At 42.2% G+C, this 17,519-nt stretch overlaps 1 protein-coding gene across 2 annotated transcripts in view; it reads left to right on the forward strand.

Moving 5' to 3' along the window:
- Positions 1-1,581: 1,581 nt before the first annotated feature.
- Positions 1,582-17,519, forward strand: part of ARHGAP20 (Rho GTPase activating protein 20) — a 140,150-nt gene continuing 124,212 nt past the window's right edge. For both annotated transcript variants that reach the window (XM_007172979.2, XM_007172980.2), the window contains exon 1: positions 1,582-1,773. In XM_007172979.2, the coding sequence (XP_007173041.2) occupies positions 1,669-1,773 (105 nt within the window). In that variant the 5' untranslated portion in view covers positions 1,582-1,668. The remainder of the gene's footprint in view (positions 1,774-17,519) is intronic.

A 17,519-nucleotide genomic window follows, 5' to 3' on the forward strand; every position in this document is an offset into this window, starting at 1 on the left:
TCACAATAGCATGATTTCAACAAGGAATGAAAAGAGCTGTAAAGACCTCTGCAGTGTAAAATTCATGAAAAACTCTAGGGTGAGTGCAAAGTCCTGTCTCTGGACATGGATCTAAGCAGCAGAGAGTCACCCTGAAAACGTGTGTGTGTGTGTGTGTGTGTGTGTGTGTATATGATTTATAAAATTATATATATATACATGCATGCATGATTTACAAAGCCTGTGTAAGCCTACTTTAAACAATGTGATATGGACGAGGCTTAAATTGGGCTGGAATATTTTCTCCCCACTACTTCCACAATAAACAATTCCGGGGTTTGGTGGTGGTGGTAGTGTGTGGGTGTGTTTTGGACAGCAACTTCTGCTTGGAACAGAGCTGGCCAGAACCCTATTCTTCTACAACCTGACCTGATAACAGCGCAACCCAGCAGGAGCCTCAATCTGTTATTTCTTACCAGAAAAACAAACAAACCTCTTCCACAAGCTAGTATCATAGAGCGGTGTCCTTCATCACTACTCCGCCCTATGGAGTCCTGACTCCAAGGGAAGAATGCCACCTACCGAATCATCCGCCCCAGTCAGCCAGTCCTGCAAAGTGAGGCAATACTCAACTCAGCCCAGGTCGGCTCCAAATCCCCTCCCTCTGATTATTCTTTAGCCTTTAAAAAATTTGCCACTATTTGGGCTGACAGGAAGTTATGCTCTCGGCTCAGATATCTGATAAACACTTCCACATATTGTAGCCTTCTCAATAGCTAAGCCAAATTTCAGAGTCCTCTCTCTGCCGCATTTTCCTTAATTGCGCTTGCACGTCTGCAATGCCCGGGTCTCTGCAGCTCGCAGAGAAACCGCCGGTGCAAATTGCGCGGGGGCTGCTGCCGGGCGGCTGCAGAGCCACCGCGGGCAGGCTAACGTGCGGGACCGCACGACAGGTCAGGCGGCGCCGAGGGCTTCGCATGTGCGCGGCCGCGGCCCTCTGCAACGTGCGACTCCGTCCCCGGCCTCCCGGGCAGGGAAGGGGCGGGGGCGGGGGACCCCTCGGCGGTCGGCCGAGAGCTAGGCAGGAATCGCTGCCACTCTTCTGTTCAGGCTGAGGTCGCCACAGCTGCGCCGCTCCACGCGCTAACGCGGCGCCTTCCCCACGGGCGCGGCGCGGGAAAGGATGGGGTCGGGTGCGAGTGGGCTGGGCAGCGGGAGAGGCGCGCGTCCACGCTAGAGGCCTGCGTTCGTGACACCGGCCGGTGAGCTCCTTCGGGCTGGCCCCACTCGGAGGCGCAGACCAAGAAGGTCGGGCGGGCGCCCGTGCCCTAATATATATCTAGAAGGGCGCGCCTCAGGCCGGACCGGCGCGGGGAGGGCCGCGGCCGGAGGAGGGCGGCCGGGGGAGGGCCCAGCGCGGGGCGCCTGGCGCCGAGGGGCGGGCCCGAGGCGGGGCGGCCGCGGCGCTGACGGGCGGTCGCTGCCGCAATCGCCTGCAGCTGCGGTGCCGAGCGGGGGGGGCGGTACATGGCCCCGACGGGAGGCGCGCGGCTCGCACCCGGAGCCCGGCTCGCCGCCTGAGCTCGGCGCCCGCCTCGGCGCCGCGCGTCCTCGCCCGTCCGGCCGCCGTCCCACGGACATGCCTGCGTAGCCTTCTCCTGGGCTGGGATTTGCTTGAAAGTCCTCTTCATGGAAGCGATGTCCCCCCAGCAGGAGACTCTAGGGGGGCAGCCGGGGCGCTCCTCTTCCCTGACAGGAGTGTCTCGGATCGCGGGCGCCCCCGGAACCAAGAAGGTGAGGACGCCGAGCGGAGCCCGGCGCCCGCCGCCGCCGCGCGGTCCGGACGCCGCACGGATTTAACACTCGAGGCCCGCGTCATTCGTCCGAGGCCATTCCCGCCTTCCCGTCTCCCAGGTCACCCCGTCACCCTCGGGTTTTTCGCGTCTAGAGTCTCAGTCGCTCTCGGAGCGAACCCGGCAGCCTCCCTCCCCGTCTTCATCCGCCGCGGGACCCGCGCCCCCCTCCTCCCTCAGGCGGGTCGCGCGGCCCGGGTTTGGGGCATCGCCCTTCCCGGCCCCTCCGGGTGCCCGGCCCCGGGGTTCCCTGAGGTCCCCCGGGAGCTCACCGTCCCTTGACGGGGTCAGCTCCGAGGTCGTCAGGGCAGCGGCGTCCGCCCGGGTGCGGCTACCGCGCTGAGGAAGGTAGGCGGCCGCGCTGCGGCGCCTGCGGGGCTTAGCCCCTCACCTGGACGCGGTCTCTCCGCGATATTTTGCTGGGGGTGGCCGGGAAGAGGTGCTTGCGCCCCACAGAACGACTCCCGGTCGACGCCCGGGGACGCGGAGGGCCGGTTCGGCTTGGAATTGGGCTGGGTGGGGCGGGTGGGCTGCGGCGGAGGGGCCTTCGCCCTACGCTTGTCCCCTGGCCCTCGGGGCTCGGCGGGGCTGGAGAGGGGTCGGGTGTCGGTGTGGGCGTGCGGGCGGCGCGCGTGGCCCCTGACAAAGCTGGGAGGAGGGATGCGGGCAACAACTTGTAGCGTTCCTTTCGGATAAACACGGCCGCCGAGCGGCGTGCCGAATCCGATGGGGTCAGGTTTCTTTGGAACTGTTCCCTCAGCAAGTGCACGTGGCCGCGAGCTGCCGGCCTCTGCTGCTCGGCTCTCGGAGGAATTGATTTGGGTGTTTCTAGCCGTGTCTCCTCTCGCTCCTCCCCTCCCCCAAAACCTGATATTTGGCTGTTTTTTCTCTGTGTCCTGGTGATGCCCTTCCAGCTTCTGTGGAGAAAAATTGGGATTAGAGGGATAACCTAACTCATCCTTAAGAAATGTCTTGAGGCATTGCATTTGTATCATTGGAACCTTAAGGGGCTACGCAGGCTCCCCTGATTGTCCGGATCTTACTGCCTTTCATGACTCTTACCAACAGGATCCTGGGTTGGCTAGAGGTCAGTGGAAGAGTGGTGAGATCGGTGCAGAGTACAGAACTGTGTGTGAGCTCCCAGGGACCTTGACCGTGTCGCGGAGCCATCTAGGAGTGTCAGTGAACTTGATGTTGTATCAGCTGTAGTGCTGGCTCAGCCTTTGATGTATGGAGGCTGCGGCTTGTCCTTGTCGCTTTTCCCCTTAAGAGATGCAGGGAGAGAGAGAGAGGGAGAGGGAGGGAGGGAGAGAATTTACTAGGTTAGTGCTATATGAATGTTCAGTAATTAACATAGGTTTTAAAGCAGTTTTTATTCCTGTAAACTTAAGGAATTGGGGGAAATAAAGTATTTGTATTCCAGGACAGATCTCATCCTTTTTTACTAACGGTAATTAAGCGAGAAAGCATGAGAGTAGCTTGCTCAATCAAGAAGTACTTGTCCAATAAATGAAGGGTTGCTGTGCATCTTAAGCCATTGTCCTTAAGATGCTGTCCTTCGTTATAAAATGTAATGATTTGTCACATTACCAATCTAGTCTTTTCCTTTTAAAATTTTGCCAGTCTGGTCTTTCTACAGCTTTTTACTCCCTTTAGGGCGAGAGTGAGGTTGAAGAAATGTTTTATTTTGCTTTTAATATTTTTTACAGAAAAGTGGATCTCTGCCTGTTTTAAATGTTAGTAAGCATAGAAAATAATAATAATAAAAGAGTATTTCCAAATTGTAGCTCACAGAATCATTGCCATTACACTCTCATGGACCACAATCTTTTTGTATCCCCAGTACTCAACAGATGGATCTTTTATGTTTCATCTTGCCTTTTTAGTGCTTGGTAGTCCTAGTGAGTCATGAGACTTATTTCTTAAAAAGTCTACTATATGGTTGTACTGTTAATTACTAAGACTTGGATCAGTGTTGTTTAAACTGCCAGTTACAATCAACATTTTAAAAAATGAAATAGAACAGAAAATGTTGGCACAGTGGTAAGGGTAAAGACTGCTTTGTGTAACTTTTTTCTCTGTTTCATTTATGTATATGTGCATTTTGGGTAGCGATGTAAAATGTGTTTCTTACTGAACGGTCAGAATTTTTTTTTTTAACATCTTTATTGGATATAATTGCTTTACAATGGTGTGTTAGTTTCTGCTTTATAACAAAGTGAATCAGCTCTACATATACATATATCCCCATATCTCCTCCCTCTTGCGTCTCCCTCCCTCCCACCCTCCCTATCCCACCCCAGAATTTTTACAGTTTCCTATTTGTGAAATGAAAAATAACAATAGTACCTAAGTCCTCAAGATAGTTAGGAAAATTCAATGTGAAATTGAGTGAATATTAATATATAATAGCACTCAATAAGTGATAGCTCTTATTGTTTGTACTTCCCCACCGTGTCTGTCATTCACACTACTATGTCCCAATTGTTCAAGCTAAAAATCTAGAATTTGTTTTCGACTACTGGTATTTATTTCCTCAGTCTACAACAACCATCAGAAAGGCCAGTCGAATATCACTTCAAAACATATCTTGAATTTCTCCACTTTCATCTCCACTGCTGCCATTGTAGTCGAAGCCAAACCACCATCATCTCTCACTTGAACATCTGCAGAAATTCACTAACTTGTCTAACACCTTTTTTGCTTTTCCCTGACCCAGTCTCCATTTAGAAGCACCAGAATGATCTTTAAAAATTTAAATTGATCATGTTCCTCACTGCTTAAAATCTTCTGGTGGCTTTCCATCATATTTAGAATACAATTCAGACTCCTGTCCTTAGCCCTCCCTACTTCATTCCCCTCATCTGCCTTTTCTGCTTTGTTTGTGTATTCTCCAGCCACATGGGCCTTCCTTTTCACACATTGAGTCATCACATTCATTCTGTTCTGAGGCTTTGGTGTTGCTATTCCCTTTTTGTCTTTTTTTTTTTTTTTTTGCCACACATCTTTGCAGTGTTGATTCTTTCTAATTGTTCTGATCTTAGGTTCTCCCAGAGGCCTGTCCTGACTACCTAAGTGGAAGTTGCCTCTCAGTCATGTTCTGTACCTTCTGTTTTATTCTCATTTTAGCATTCAGCCTTGCCTTATATATTATTATTTACTTCCTTGTTGTGTTACCTGAACTTCTCACCAGATTGTGAAAACTATGAGAATAGGGACATTATCTGTATTGTTCAAGGCAGCTGCCTCAGTGCCGAGGACATTGCTACATATTAGGTACTCATTAAATATAAGCTGGGTTACATACGGCAGTGAACAGGGACAGATATGGCCCCTGTGTTCAGAGTTTATGATTTAGAGCAAGATCAGCAAACCTTTTCTTAAAGAGCCAGCTAGTGAATAATTTAGGTTTGTAGACCGTAAGGTGTGTCTGTTGCAGCTACCCACTATGCAATTGTAGTACTAAAGCAGCCATAGACAATATATAAATGAATGGGCACAGCTATGTTCCAATAAAACTTTATTTAAAAAAACAGGAAGTGAATCCCTGGTGTTGTTTGCTGACCTCTAGAGCATGGCTGTTGACTAGAACTTTCTGCAGTGAGAGAACTGCTCTTTATTTACAGTGTCCAATTTGTTGCTTTGGATAATACATTATGGATAGAATTCTGGATAATTCTTCTGGATAACATATCCTTGAGCATATCCACGTTTGGGCAGAACAGTTTTTGTGAAATGAAATGGCAGCACGTATTAGAATAATTTCAGTTAGGGATGATTTGTGTCATTTTCAAGCCCCCGACCCTTTGGTTTCACATACTAATTGAAAAGTCTTTAAATAAGATAGGTGTTGGGGAGGGAAGAGAGACTTACAGGCACAGAAAATCAATCAAAGCAAAAGGATTTTAAAATAGCTCCAACATTTAAAAATGTAACAGCTACTATTATACACTTCATTCTGGCTTTTCTTTCTACATTCTCTGGGTCCAAATCTGTTTATAGCAGCTTATGATACAACACCCCTGAGGGCCAACTTTAAGCCATGTGTGTGTCTTGCAACTGGGGTTTGAATGAAGCATCTTTGTAAGACTTGGTTTTATTCTTTAATACTGAGAAAAATATTATGCTCATGGTTAAGCCAGTATCCTACTGAATACTTTTCTGATGTTATTCACAAAGTGAGTGGCATAAAATCAGGTACATGAGATTGTGTTGGCTGAGAGCAATCTGGAATTATCAAAAACTGAATTAGATCAGAAAGAGCCTGTTATCACTGGTGTGACCTCTGAACTTCTGGCTGTACTTTGTTTCTTTGTTTGTAAAATGGGGGTAATAATCCATATCCTGTATATCTCACAAGGTTGTTTTTTATGGGTCAAAAGAAGAAAGAATATAAAAACACTTTCGAAAAAAGTGCAGAAGCCATTAGTAATTTTTACCAGGTGATACCTGTAAAGCAAAAAAAAAAGTTTTATTTCATTGGATTTAATACAAGAACATTTACATGCAAATGAGTGAATGCTATTTGTCTTATTCAGCTCGGGTTGCCGTAACAAAATACCATAAACTGGTGGCTTAAACAAAGGACATTTATTTCCTGCAGTTGTAGAGGCTATGAATTCCCGTGATCCGTGTGCCAGCCAATTCAGTTCCTGGTGAGAGCCCTCTTCTTGGCTTCCAGTTCTTGCTGTGTCCTCAAATGGGAGACAGAGTGAGAAGAAAGAGGGAGGGAGGTGAGGGGGAAGAAGAGGAGGGAGAGGTAGTGAGAGAGATGGAGGTGGAGTTAGATATCTTCGGTTTCTTCTCATAAAGGCACTAACGTTGTCATAGGGGCCCCATTCTCATGACCTCATCTAAGCCTAATCACCTCCCATAGACCCCACCTCTTAATACCATTACATTGGGGGTTAGGGCTTCAACATATGAATTTGTGGGGGGCACAAGTATTTGGCCCATAACACTAATCATCAAAGCAGTCACGCTTGACTGTCATAAATATCAAATATTGTAAGGTAGAAACTTGAGGAAAAAGATAAAGAGTTTACTGTTTATAATATACGGAAAAGTAAAGGAAATTTTTCAAAAACTTCTTTAAGTAAATGCCTAACTATACATAATACACATTGATTATAATATATGGGGTAGGCATTATTAATGCACTCTCACAGAGGAAGGAACTGAGCCCTGCCAAGGCTGCATGTAGTAAGCAGCAGAGCTGGAATTTGAACCCAGATCTTCCAACTCTATTTCTCTTTCCAACTAGATTATAGATGCATTTTTTATTGTTTATAACATAAGATGTAGGGGAGAGTAGATTTGAATTTTATATAAGCAGTTGAACAAGTCATATTTGAGAAGTTTTTCTCCTGAGAGATAATTTCGTTCTTCAGGGAGCAGAGTCTCTACCTTCTCCGTGTACCACAGAATATTATGTTCACTGCTGCCATTAGGTAAATGTTAGGTAAATGTATTAGTCAGGGTTCTCCAGAAAAACAGACCAGTAGGAGTCCCATGATTGCCATCTGCAGAAAAGTCGGTGGTGTAATTCACCACCATCTTTTCCTGAGGACAGGAAGAAATGAGATGTTCCAGCTGGACAGTGAGGGAGGAAAAAGGGGCAAATTCCTCCTTCTTCCACTTTTTGTTCTGTAAAGGTCCTCAAGGGATTGAATGATGCCCACCAGCATTGGGGAGGACAACCTACTTTACTGAGTCCACCAGTTCAAATGCTGATCTCATCTGGAAATGCCCTCACAGATACACCCAGAAATAATGTGTAATCTGAGCATGCCATGGACAGTCAAGTTGACACATAAAATTAACCATCATAGTAAATATTGACTAATAGTGACAATCAGTGACACAATCATTGCTGTAATTTCTTTGGAAATTTGTGATCTTTATGCCTTGGTATCTGTCATCTGTCATTTTCAGATGTTTTATATAAGGCACTCATATTTCAGGAGCTCTTTAGCCAGGCCTGCTTTCCACGTTGATGTCTCAGTCCTGCTTGCTGTTGGAAAACTTGGCATATCCTCCAAACTCATAGAACTATATTTCAAAGTTATGTGTGGGTGCACAGAATCCTATGCCTCAGTTGTTTCCACCGTGGAAAATTGTGTGTGGGAAACTCAGTTGAAACTCTCGATTCAGTAAACATTTTGATATCATGAATCTTGAGTGTAGGAAAAAACTTGCTTCCATAGTTATCTTCACTTAAAATGTGAACACAGCAGTGCATTTTAACGTAGCAAAAGAAAAATTAATTTTTGTGACTCTGACATTCATATATTAGAACAGAATATGTTGTTTTTTATAAAATGAAAGTTAAAGATATTTTATTTTTACACATTTTTTATACATTTGTGTAAAAAGTAATTATTAATTTTGAATATTGAGTCCTCCAAGTTAAATAGAGAGTTGTAACTTATAGACTGAAAATTCACAAGTCACAGACCTAAATGGTGCAGTTGCTTTTTGGTTCTGAAATGAAGTTTGTTGTGAAGCAATTTATAACTCTTTCCCTTCACCATTCTTCTGATTTAGGGTTTGGTGAAAGGTCTATGGGATAAGAGGTGGAATGTATTCAGTAGACTGGGAGAAGTGAGACAGCTGATAGCATCTTCAGAAAGTGAAAACTTGAACTTCAATAATTTGGGTGTTTGAATTCTTTCACTGTTCTTATCCTGCCATCCAGGACTTGGTGGTTCTTCTTTTCAAAGTAAAGATGTCTTGTGCCTTGTAGGACCACATACAACTTAACAAACATCTGTGATTATAAAACTTGCCTTCTTAGAAGGTATTAGTAGCTGAAAATACACTGGACTTCAACTTAAATTGCTGCTAAAACATGTTATAAACTATACAGTGTCACAAAAATAAATAGGTATATAATATCAAGGTTAGATATGTGTGTGTTTACAAACATATGTACATACACTCATATACACAGTGCTTTGAGGACATATATGTACATTTTATTATTGTGATTTGATGGAGTTTCATGACTCATACCCCTCAGTCTCCAGAGTATTTGGCAAAAACCTCTGTTACAGGCTGAATGTTTGTGTCCTCCCGAAACTCAGATTTTGAGGCTGTAACCCCCAGTGTGATAATACAGTTGACCCTTGAACAATGTGGGGGTTAGGGGTGCTGACCGTCCACGCAGTCAAAAATCCACTTAGAACTTTACAGTGGGCACTCCCTATCCACGGTTCTGCATCCACATGTTCAACCAACCTCATATGGTTTAGTACTATATAGTATGTATTTATTGAAAAAAAATTCATATGTAAGTGGACCTGCACAGTTCAGATCTGTGTCCTTCAAGGGTCAACTGTATTTGGAGATAGGGGAAATAATTAGCTTAGAAGAGGTCATGAAGGCAGAATCCCCATGATGGGATTACTGCCCTTATAAGAGACCAGAAAGCTTGATCTCTGCGTACCGCATGTGAGGGTACAACAAAAAGGCAGCTGTCTGCAAAGCAGGAAGAGGGCTGTCACCAAGAACTAAATCTGCTGACACCTTGACCTTGGACTTCCTAGCCTCCAGAACCATGAGAAATAAGTTTGTGTCATTTAAATCATCCAATCTGTGTTATTTTGGTATAGTAAGTAGCCTGAGCTTGCTGACTACCTTTTTTTTTTTTTTAAGATTTATTTATTATTTATTTATTTATTTAATTTACTTTTGGCTGCATCAGGTCTTAGTTGCGGCACACGGGATCTTCGTTGAGACGTGCGGGATCTTTTGTTGCAGGGTGCGGTCTTCTCTCTAGTTGTGGCATGCGGACTCCAGAGCACGTGGGCTCTGTAGTTTGCAGCATGCGGGCTCTAGTTGAGGCCTATGGGCTTAGTTGCCCCGTGGCATGTGGGATCTTTGTTCCCTGACCAGGGATGGAACCCATGGCCCCTGCACTGTAAGGTGGATTCTTTACCACTGGCCACCAGGGAAGTCCCCAGACTACCTTTAAAATAAACTTTCATTGAGGTGAAAGTTTGCTTTCCTGTTCTATTGGTATAGCAAGTGCTCTAGGTCACAGGGACTCTAAGGTCCTAATGTGTACAGAAAGCCTTCAAGGTGAATGCTCAATTCGATAGTGGCCACAGCAGGAGTTTTTTGAAGCAGCCTAGGATGGGGTGATGTTTAGCTTTTGTTTACTTATGGAAGACTTAGCCACAGTGTGGGAGGCTGGAAAGGGATCAGAGGAGACTGCCTTTTGTCAGCCACCAATAATGGGGCTTGTAGGCAACATAGCCAGTTTATTTTATAATTTTGTTTCAGTCTGATTTTCTTTATCCAGGACAAGTTTAGATTAGAAACATCCAACTGACAGCAGAAATAGCTCTATCAGTATGTCACTGCTGTGCTGAACAGCCTTGACCTAATTTTGACAGACAGCTGTCACATGGCACAACTGAAAGGTAAGGCCTGTTTCTGGATGTCTGGTCACTTGTGTGTGGACTCTGAAAATGGAATGTATGTGTGCCCACATCAGCTCATATTTCAAAGATCTGGAAAACCCAACTGCTCTGTGGCCTTTTGCTTTCCCTGTTTACCTTCGTCCTAATTTATACCTAGGAGAGTGTCTGTATTTCCTCTTCTACCCCTACATTCACCGTCTGGAACCTCAGCTTCCACAGTAGGCATTACGAGGTTACAGTATATCTGAATCTGGTCAGATCTTGGCCTGTTTTTTATTCTTATTTGATACACTCTGGTTTTTACTATTATGGTTTTTGGATTTGATCACTGTACTCTTCCCCTCTGCAGGAGGAAAGTGAGAGGTTGCAGAGTTTTCCAACAATGTCTGATACATTCAAGCCTCTTAGCCTTCATGCAGGTGGATGGGCACTGGGGAACCAGAGAACCCCTTTGTCACAGTGTACCATGGATGTAGAAATAATAGCACTTCGTATGGACTGTGGAGTGAACAATTTAGTGAAGCCCTGCCCTGTAAGGGAATGTTAGGGAGAGACCACTGGTGATCAACCTTGCCTACTCCAGGGTGCTACTAAAGGGAATCATGACAGGAGGTTGAAACTGGTAGCTTTGCCAAAGAAGAAAGTCCAGCCAACTTGAAGGCCCATAGTGGTACTCCAGAAGTCTGCATGGGTAGGGTAGAGACAGAGGAACAAATAATAATGTAGAAGGGGAGTTCTACTATCCTCATATTTATTACATACAGTACTTAGGCACTCTAAAGCATTACTCTGTATGTTATACTATCATGGTGCTTTCCCTGTCAAAGGACTTGCACATATATAATCTTATTTGATTCTTTGTGGTAGGTCAAACAGTCATGTCATTTTACAGAGAAGACTCTGAGAAGTGATAGAACCAAGATCCAGAATTTAGGTCCAATGTCTCCTAGCCCAGTGCTGATTCTTCTACATTACATAGATTCTCAGGTTTGTTATTTTATTTCAAAGTTCTTGTCTCACAGAAAGAGGAAAGATAGCCAAAGTAGAAACATTTCTTTCTTAATTTCAGAAAGAAATTATATCCCTTTATAATAGTCTGTGCTCTGATGACATTTGTTTTAATTAAATGCTCAAACATTCTGGCTGGGATGATTATGAGTAAATAGAAGATCAGACTCATCACAGACAAAAGTGACAATAGTGGGAAGCTTCAGCTCATCCAGTGGTCAAAACCTTGTGATAATAGGACATAGAAGCAAGGGGCAGGGGTAAAAATAATTTCCTTGTTCCCTTGCAGGGCCAATGTCTTTGAGATATGTCTCTGCAAATAAATGCTGCAGACATGTAGGGAAGACAAGAAAGAAATAGTTCATTGCTCACTAAATTGTACAGATTAGCCACAAAGGATTAAGAGTCAAATTTGAGTAAGGTAATTTGTAAATGTGATTAAACATTTTTTTTCTATCTTTGAAAGTTTAGAGTTCTTAAAAGCTTTCCTCAAAGTCCTTATTTTAACGTTATGCTAATTTTAAATGTTTGAAAGTGACTTTAGTACATTTGACTTAAATTCAATTGTAATGCTTGAATTTTTTTCTTCATAAAGTGACTGGAACAAAGCAAAGTATGAAAAATTGTAGTTCATCTGACTTAACTCTTTCATCCTGGTCCTTTCTTTTGATAGGCTTTTTTTCCTTTAAATCTCTATGAGAACTGAGAATGACCAGGTTCAGAGTGATTTAGAGGTTCCAAAAATAGTTCTGTATCTCCTGGTTGACATGAAGTTAAAATTCCAGTGAGAGACTACATATAGGTTTTTTTTTTAAATTTTTTAAAATTTATTTATTTTTGGCTGCATTGGGTCTTCATTGCTGCATGCAGGCTTTCTTCTAGTCGTGGCGAGCAGGGGCTACTCTTTGTTGTGGTGCGTGGGCTTCTCGTTGCGGTGGCTTCTCTTGTTGCAGAGCACGGGCTCTAGGCGCATGGGCTTCAGTAGTTGTGGCATGCGGGCTCTAGAGCACAGGCTCAGTAGTTGTAGCGCACGGGCTTAGTTGCTTCACGGCATGTGGGATCTTCCCAGACCAGGGCTGGAACCTGTGTCCCCTGCATTGGCAGGTGGATTCTTTTTATTTTTTATTTTTTTTATTTTTTTTATTTTTGGCTGTGTTGGGTCTTCGTTTCTGTGCGAGGGTTTTCTCTAGTTGGGGCAAGCGGGGGCCACTCTTCATTGCGGTGTGCGGGCCTCTCACTATCGCGGCCTCTCTTGTTGCGGAGCACAGGCTCCAGACGCGCAGGCTCAGTAGTTGTGGCTCACGGGCCTAATTGCTCCGCGGCATGTGGGATCTTCCCAGACCAGGGCTCGAACCCGTGTCCCCTGAATTGGCAGGCAGGTTCTCAACGATTGTGCCACCAGGGAAGCCCTGGAAGGTGGATTCTTAACCACTGCACCACCAGAGAAGCCCTACATATAGGTTTTTAATATAAACAGTGTTTTATGCATTGTTGAAAATAAAAGAACAAAACTTTTTTTTCGATAACCTGCTTAAAATTTTATTTTCCTACATAGGCACACTTGCATTACCACCTTAAACTCTCAGGTATTGTTAGCGTTAATTCATTGATTTAATACACAGCTATTGAGAATTTACTATGTGGAAATACTGAGTAGGGCACTGGAGGAATAGGGAAGGAATAGTGGCAAACCACAATAGGCAGGTGGTCATATTCCTCAGATCTCTGAGGAATTCAAATGGAGAGCCACTCAGATATTTTGTACAAAAACATGTTGGACAAAAAACAAAGAAGTAATTTCCATTTTAATGTAAATATACTTCAGGTGATTGTTATATGAGTAAGGAAAATTATAGCTTCTGGCTATGAACCAGTTTGCTGGGCTGGAACCCAGTGGTTTAGTCATTTGGTAGTTAGTTTTTGTTGCTGTTGTTTTTGTTTTTTTCATTTTAACAGCTTTGTTGAGATATAATTTATATACCATTTACCCACTTAAAAGTGGATTCAGTGGTTTTTAGTATATTCCTAGAATTGTGCATTCATTTCCACAATTTTAGAACATTTTCATTACCACAAAAAGAAACACTGCACCCCTTAGCCATTACATCCCAATTCCCTCATCCCCCAAACCCCAGGCAAGCACTAATCTATTTTAAGTTCCTATAGATTTGTTTATTCTGGATATTTCATTTAAATGGAGTCATATAGTATGTGGTCCTTTGGGACTGACTTCTTTTAATTAGCATGATGTTTTCAAGATTCATCCATGTTGTTGCACATTTCATTGCTTCTTTTCTTTTATTGGCAAGTAATATTCTATTTTATGGATGTACCACATTTTGTTTATGCATTCATCAGTTGATGGACATTAGGGTTGTTTCCACTTTTTGACTATTATGAATAATGTTGCTGTGAACATTCACGTACATGTTTTTGTGTGGACATATATTTTCCTTTCTCTTGGTTATATACCCGAGAGGAATTGCAGGATCATATGGTAACTCTATGTTTAGCCATTTGCAGAACTTACAAACTGTTTTGCAAAGTGACAGCGCCATTTTACATTCCCACTAGCAGTGAATAACAGTTCAATTTATCCACATCCTCACACTTGTTATTTATTTGTCTTTTTTATTGTACCCATCCTGATGAGTATAAAGTGGTATTTCAGAGTTTTGATTTGCATTTCCCTGATGGCTAATGATGTTGAGCACCTTTTCATGTGCTTATTGGCCATTTATATATCTCCTTAGGTGAACTGTCTATTCAGATCCTTTGCCCATTTTTAAATTAGCTTACTTGTCTTTATTGAATTGTAACAGTTCCTTAAATTTAAATATTCTGGATACAAATCCCTTATCAGATATATGATTTGCAAAAATGTTCTCCCATTCTGTGGGTTTTCTTTTCACTTCCTTAATAGTGTCCATTGAAGCACAGAATTTTTAACCTTGATGATGTCCAATTTATCTGTGTTTTTTTTGTTGTTGTTTGTGCTTTGGTCATATCTAAGAAACCATTGCCTAATCCACGGTCACAGATATTTATGCCTATGTTTTCTTCTAAAATTTTTATAGTTTCAGCTCTTTTAGATCGTTGATCCATTTTGAGTTAATTTTTGTATATGGTGTGAGATAGGAGTCCACCTTCATTCTTCTGCATGTGGATATCCACTTGTTCCAGCACCATTTGTTGGCAAGAAATTAACTTGCCAACAAGTTAAAAGAATCATCAGACAGATGTTTACCATGAAACTCAATGGTAATGTAAATGTCAACACTATGTCAAAAGATGTAGTTTGCAATGTACAAGGATGATTCTACCATCCAGTTCCATAGCAAATGCTTATACTTCCTTAGTGACAGCATTCCAGCAGAACCCCTTTAAGTAAGTTTGTTTATGTTTCTGTGTGTGTGTTTGGGCACAGTAGTGTAGATGTGGACAATGAGTGGATTCCTAAATTCACTTAAAACCTTCATCTATTGAGTATATAATTTGTACCAGGTATTGTATCAGGCTCTAGGAATGCAAAGATAGGTCTGCTACAGAGTAGAATTTCAGTAGTTGTTGAAGGATGGGAGAAAGTTTGGAAATAAGATGTAGTCCTTGCTCTCTAGAAAGGGGCAGAAAGATAATTATAATATAATCTGAAATGCTATAACTGAGGCATAGCTGTGAAGCAAGTTAGGAACACAGAGAATTCAACATTTAGTTCATCCAACTGATTAAAAAAAGAATTGAAGTGGAAAGCACCTTGCAGGTTAGCTGGTAAAGTTGCTACAGTTTTGTGTTATTATTGAAACATGAAAGAAAAATGAAGTATAGGCATTTGGGTCTCATCTTCACTTACGATCTCCATTCATTTACTCTTTGGCAGAATAGCTTTTTGCCTCTGATACTGAATATAGCTGCAGAGGAGACAGCTTAGAAAACCAAAGATCTAATTTCTCTCTAGTGCTTAAACCTTGGCAAATGGTACAAAATCAAGAAAATCATTTCTAAAAGATTAATGCAGTTGATTTTTTCCCTAATGTTTAGTTTGTCAATTTAGAAGATTACCTTTTAAAAATTACTCAGTTTCAGAATGGCATCCAATGTTTATGAGGTAATCTTAATATAGACATCAAGCACTTGGGCATTCTGAAAAACCACACTGTGGATTACGATTTTTAAGCTAACAAAGAAACCTACACTGTTTTAAACCTATCTTCTGTTTCCTGTGAGGCAAACGATCATAGTTTTCCCTGTCACTGAACAACTGGGAAATTTGTTGGTGCTGGTACAATATAAGTATAGCCTCAGTCTGTCCTGACAAGTTTGTAGTATTGTACATTTAGAAAGGAATTGATAGTCTCCTTCTATTTCCATGTATTGTATTTCACACAGTTGTTATAAATAAAAAGGAAATCCAAGTCTTTATTGCCTGAGAACAGATTCTTTGATAGATATGTGAATTTTTTTGAAGTCACCATTGGTTCTTTGTTTTGCTATACTTTTGAGCAAAAGAAAGGGATATGTTTTTTGAATGAATTAATACCTAGGCTCCCATTATATTGACAACTCTTAAGACTTTTTATTACTTACAAGAGAAATGAATCCTATGAATTCTAAATTCATTTTGTATATAATGTTTATTTTCTAGCATATCCAGGGTGAATCTTTGGTAGACACTTAACATGAGAATATCAGAAGTAGAAGGAACCTAAGAGACTATTTAGTCCAAATTTTCTCATTTTCTAGGTACAGAAATGGAGGCCCAGAGGGGTGTCTGAATTGCCTTAGGCTGCATGTCTCATTAGTAGTGGAGTAAGTCTCAGTACAAACAGTAGGACCTCAAATAAAAATAATATTTTGCCTGTAGTTTGATTGCATTCTCTGAATAGGAGTCTACTAGATGATGTAGATACACTCAGCATTTGACTTCTCACATATCTGCCAATTTTATAACTAAGAAAACACAATCTAATTACTATATACAGATATATACAAATGGTACTCTACATTAGGTCTCCATGAAAAACTCCTATTTTAAAAGAACCTTTACAGAAGAAAATTTGTCACTCTTCTTTGATTATCCATTCTCATATTTAACAGCCGTCACTCTCAGAAAGATTTCCTTGTATGGGAAGGTTTCAAATTTAGAGTCCAGGGATCCCTCAAGAATCCATGTTGGGGGTTTCTGAACCCCTTGAAGTTATGTTCATAATTTCATTCACAGCTTTTATAAATATCTTGAGGGATTAAACTGGATTCTCAGTCTATAGTATAGCTGCATTTCTTTTCACCTTATCTTCTTTGGAAGACCCTTGCTATCCTCTGTATTATAACTGCATTACTTTGGAGATTTACTGTTTCCAAATGAAGAATTTAAGATCATTTTAACTTGTCTTAGGGCTCTTTCTTTCTTTCACATTTTTAAATCATTTTTATGGCTGTCTTTTGAACCCTTTCCAAATTCTTTGTAAACCTGAAAGCCAAGGAGCTCAGAATTAGAAATCATATGTTAATGAAGATCTTGTTTAGGCACTTGGATCTGCTGAGAGTAGTGTCAGAGGATTAGGAGCAACAGAAGTAAGACTGCTGAGATAGGTCCAGGAATGTGGTCCCTGCTCAGGTAGGCTAGGCAGACCCTCAAGGTCAAAACGGATCGAGGGTAAGGGGCCCATGTCAAGCTTAAAGGATTGGGTGCATTTCAAAGTTCAAAGCATAGTAAATAGATCATGAGTAAAGGGATTCAGGATAAGGAGTAGGAATCAAACCTAGACCTGAAGGTGAAACAGAATCCTGCAGAAAATCTGCATAGGAACAAACTGCCACCTTTCTAAGTAAAATCAACCTAATCTTCCAGAATTGAGACTCTTCATATGGGAACAGGCCGCTGGACTTTGCAATACAAATACTTGTCTCATAGTTTTCCCTTCACCCTGCAACCTCTACATTCACACTGGCTTCAGGATGTTAGATTCCTGAGAGTTGGGTTCCCAGGAGATGTGACTAATGGAAAACAGTAGGATAGGGCTTACGAGCTATAATATATAAAGTAGTTTATCAAAATCACTGGGGTTCGGAGGGATTACAGATTCTTCTGGGAATCTGATGAAAACTGTGGGCTTTCTCTTCAGAAGGAAGGCACCAAATACTATCATGTAAAAAATTTTATACAATTTAACCTGCCCTGAAACTGATTCATGGTTAATAACTCCTGATTGAGAAGTATGGTGTTCTATATTTCTTACCCATTTGTTTCATGTTC

The sequence above is a fragment of the Balaenoptera acutorostrata genome, chromosome 9, assembly GCF_949987535.1.
Source record: "Balaenoptera acutorostrata chromosome 9, mBalAcu1.1, whole genome shotgun sequence".
NCBI classification, from domain to species: domain Eukaryota; kingdom Metazoa; phylum Chordata; class Mammalia; order Artiodactyla; family Balaenopteridae; genus Balaenoptera; species Balaenoptera acutorostrata.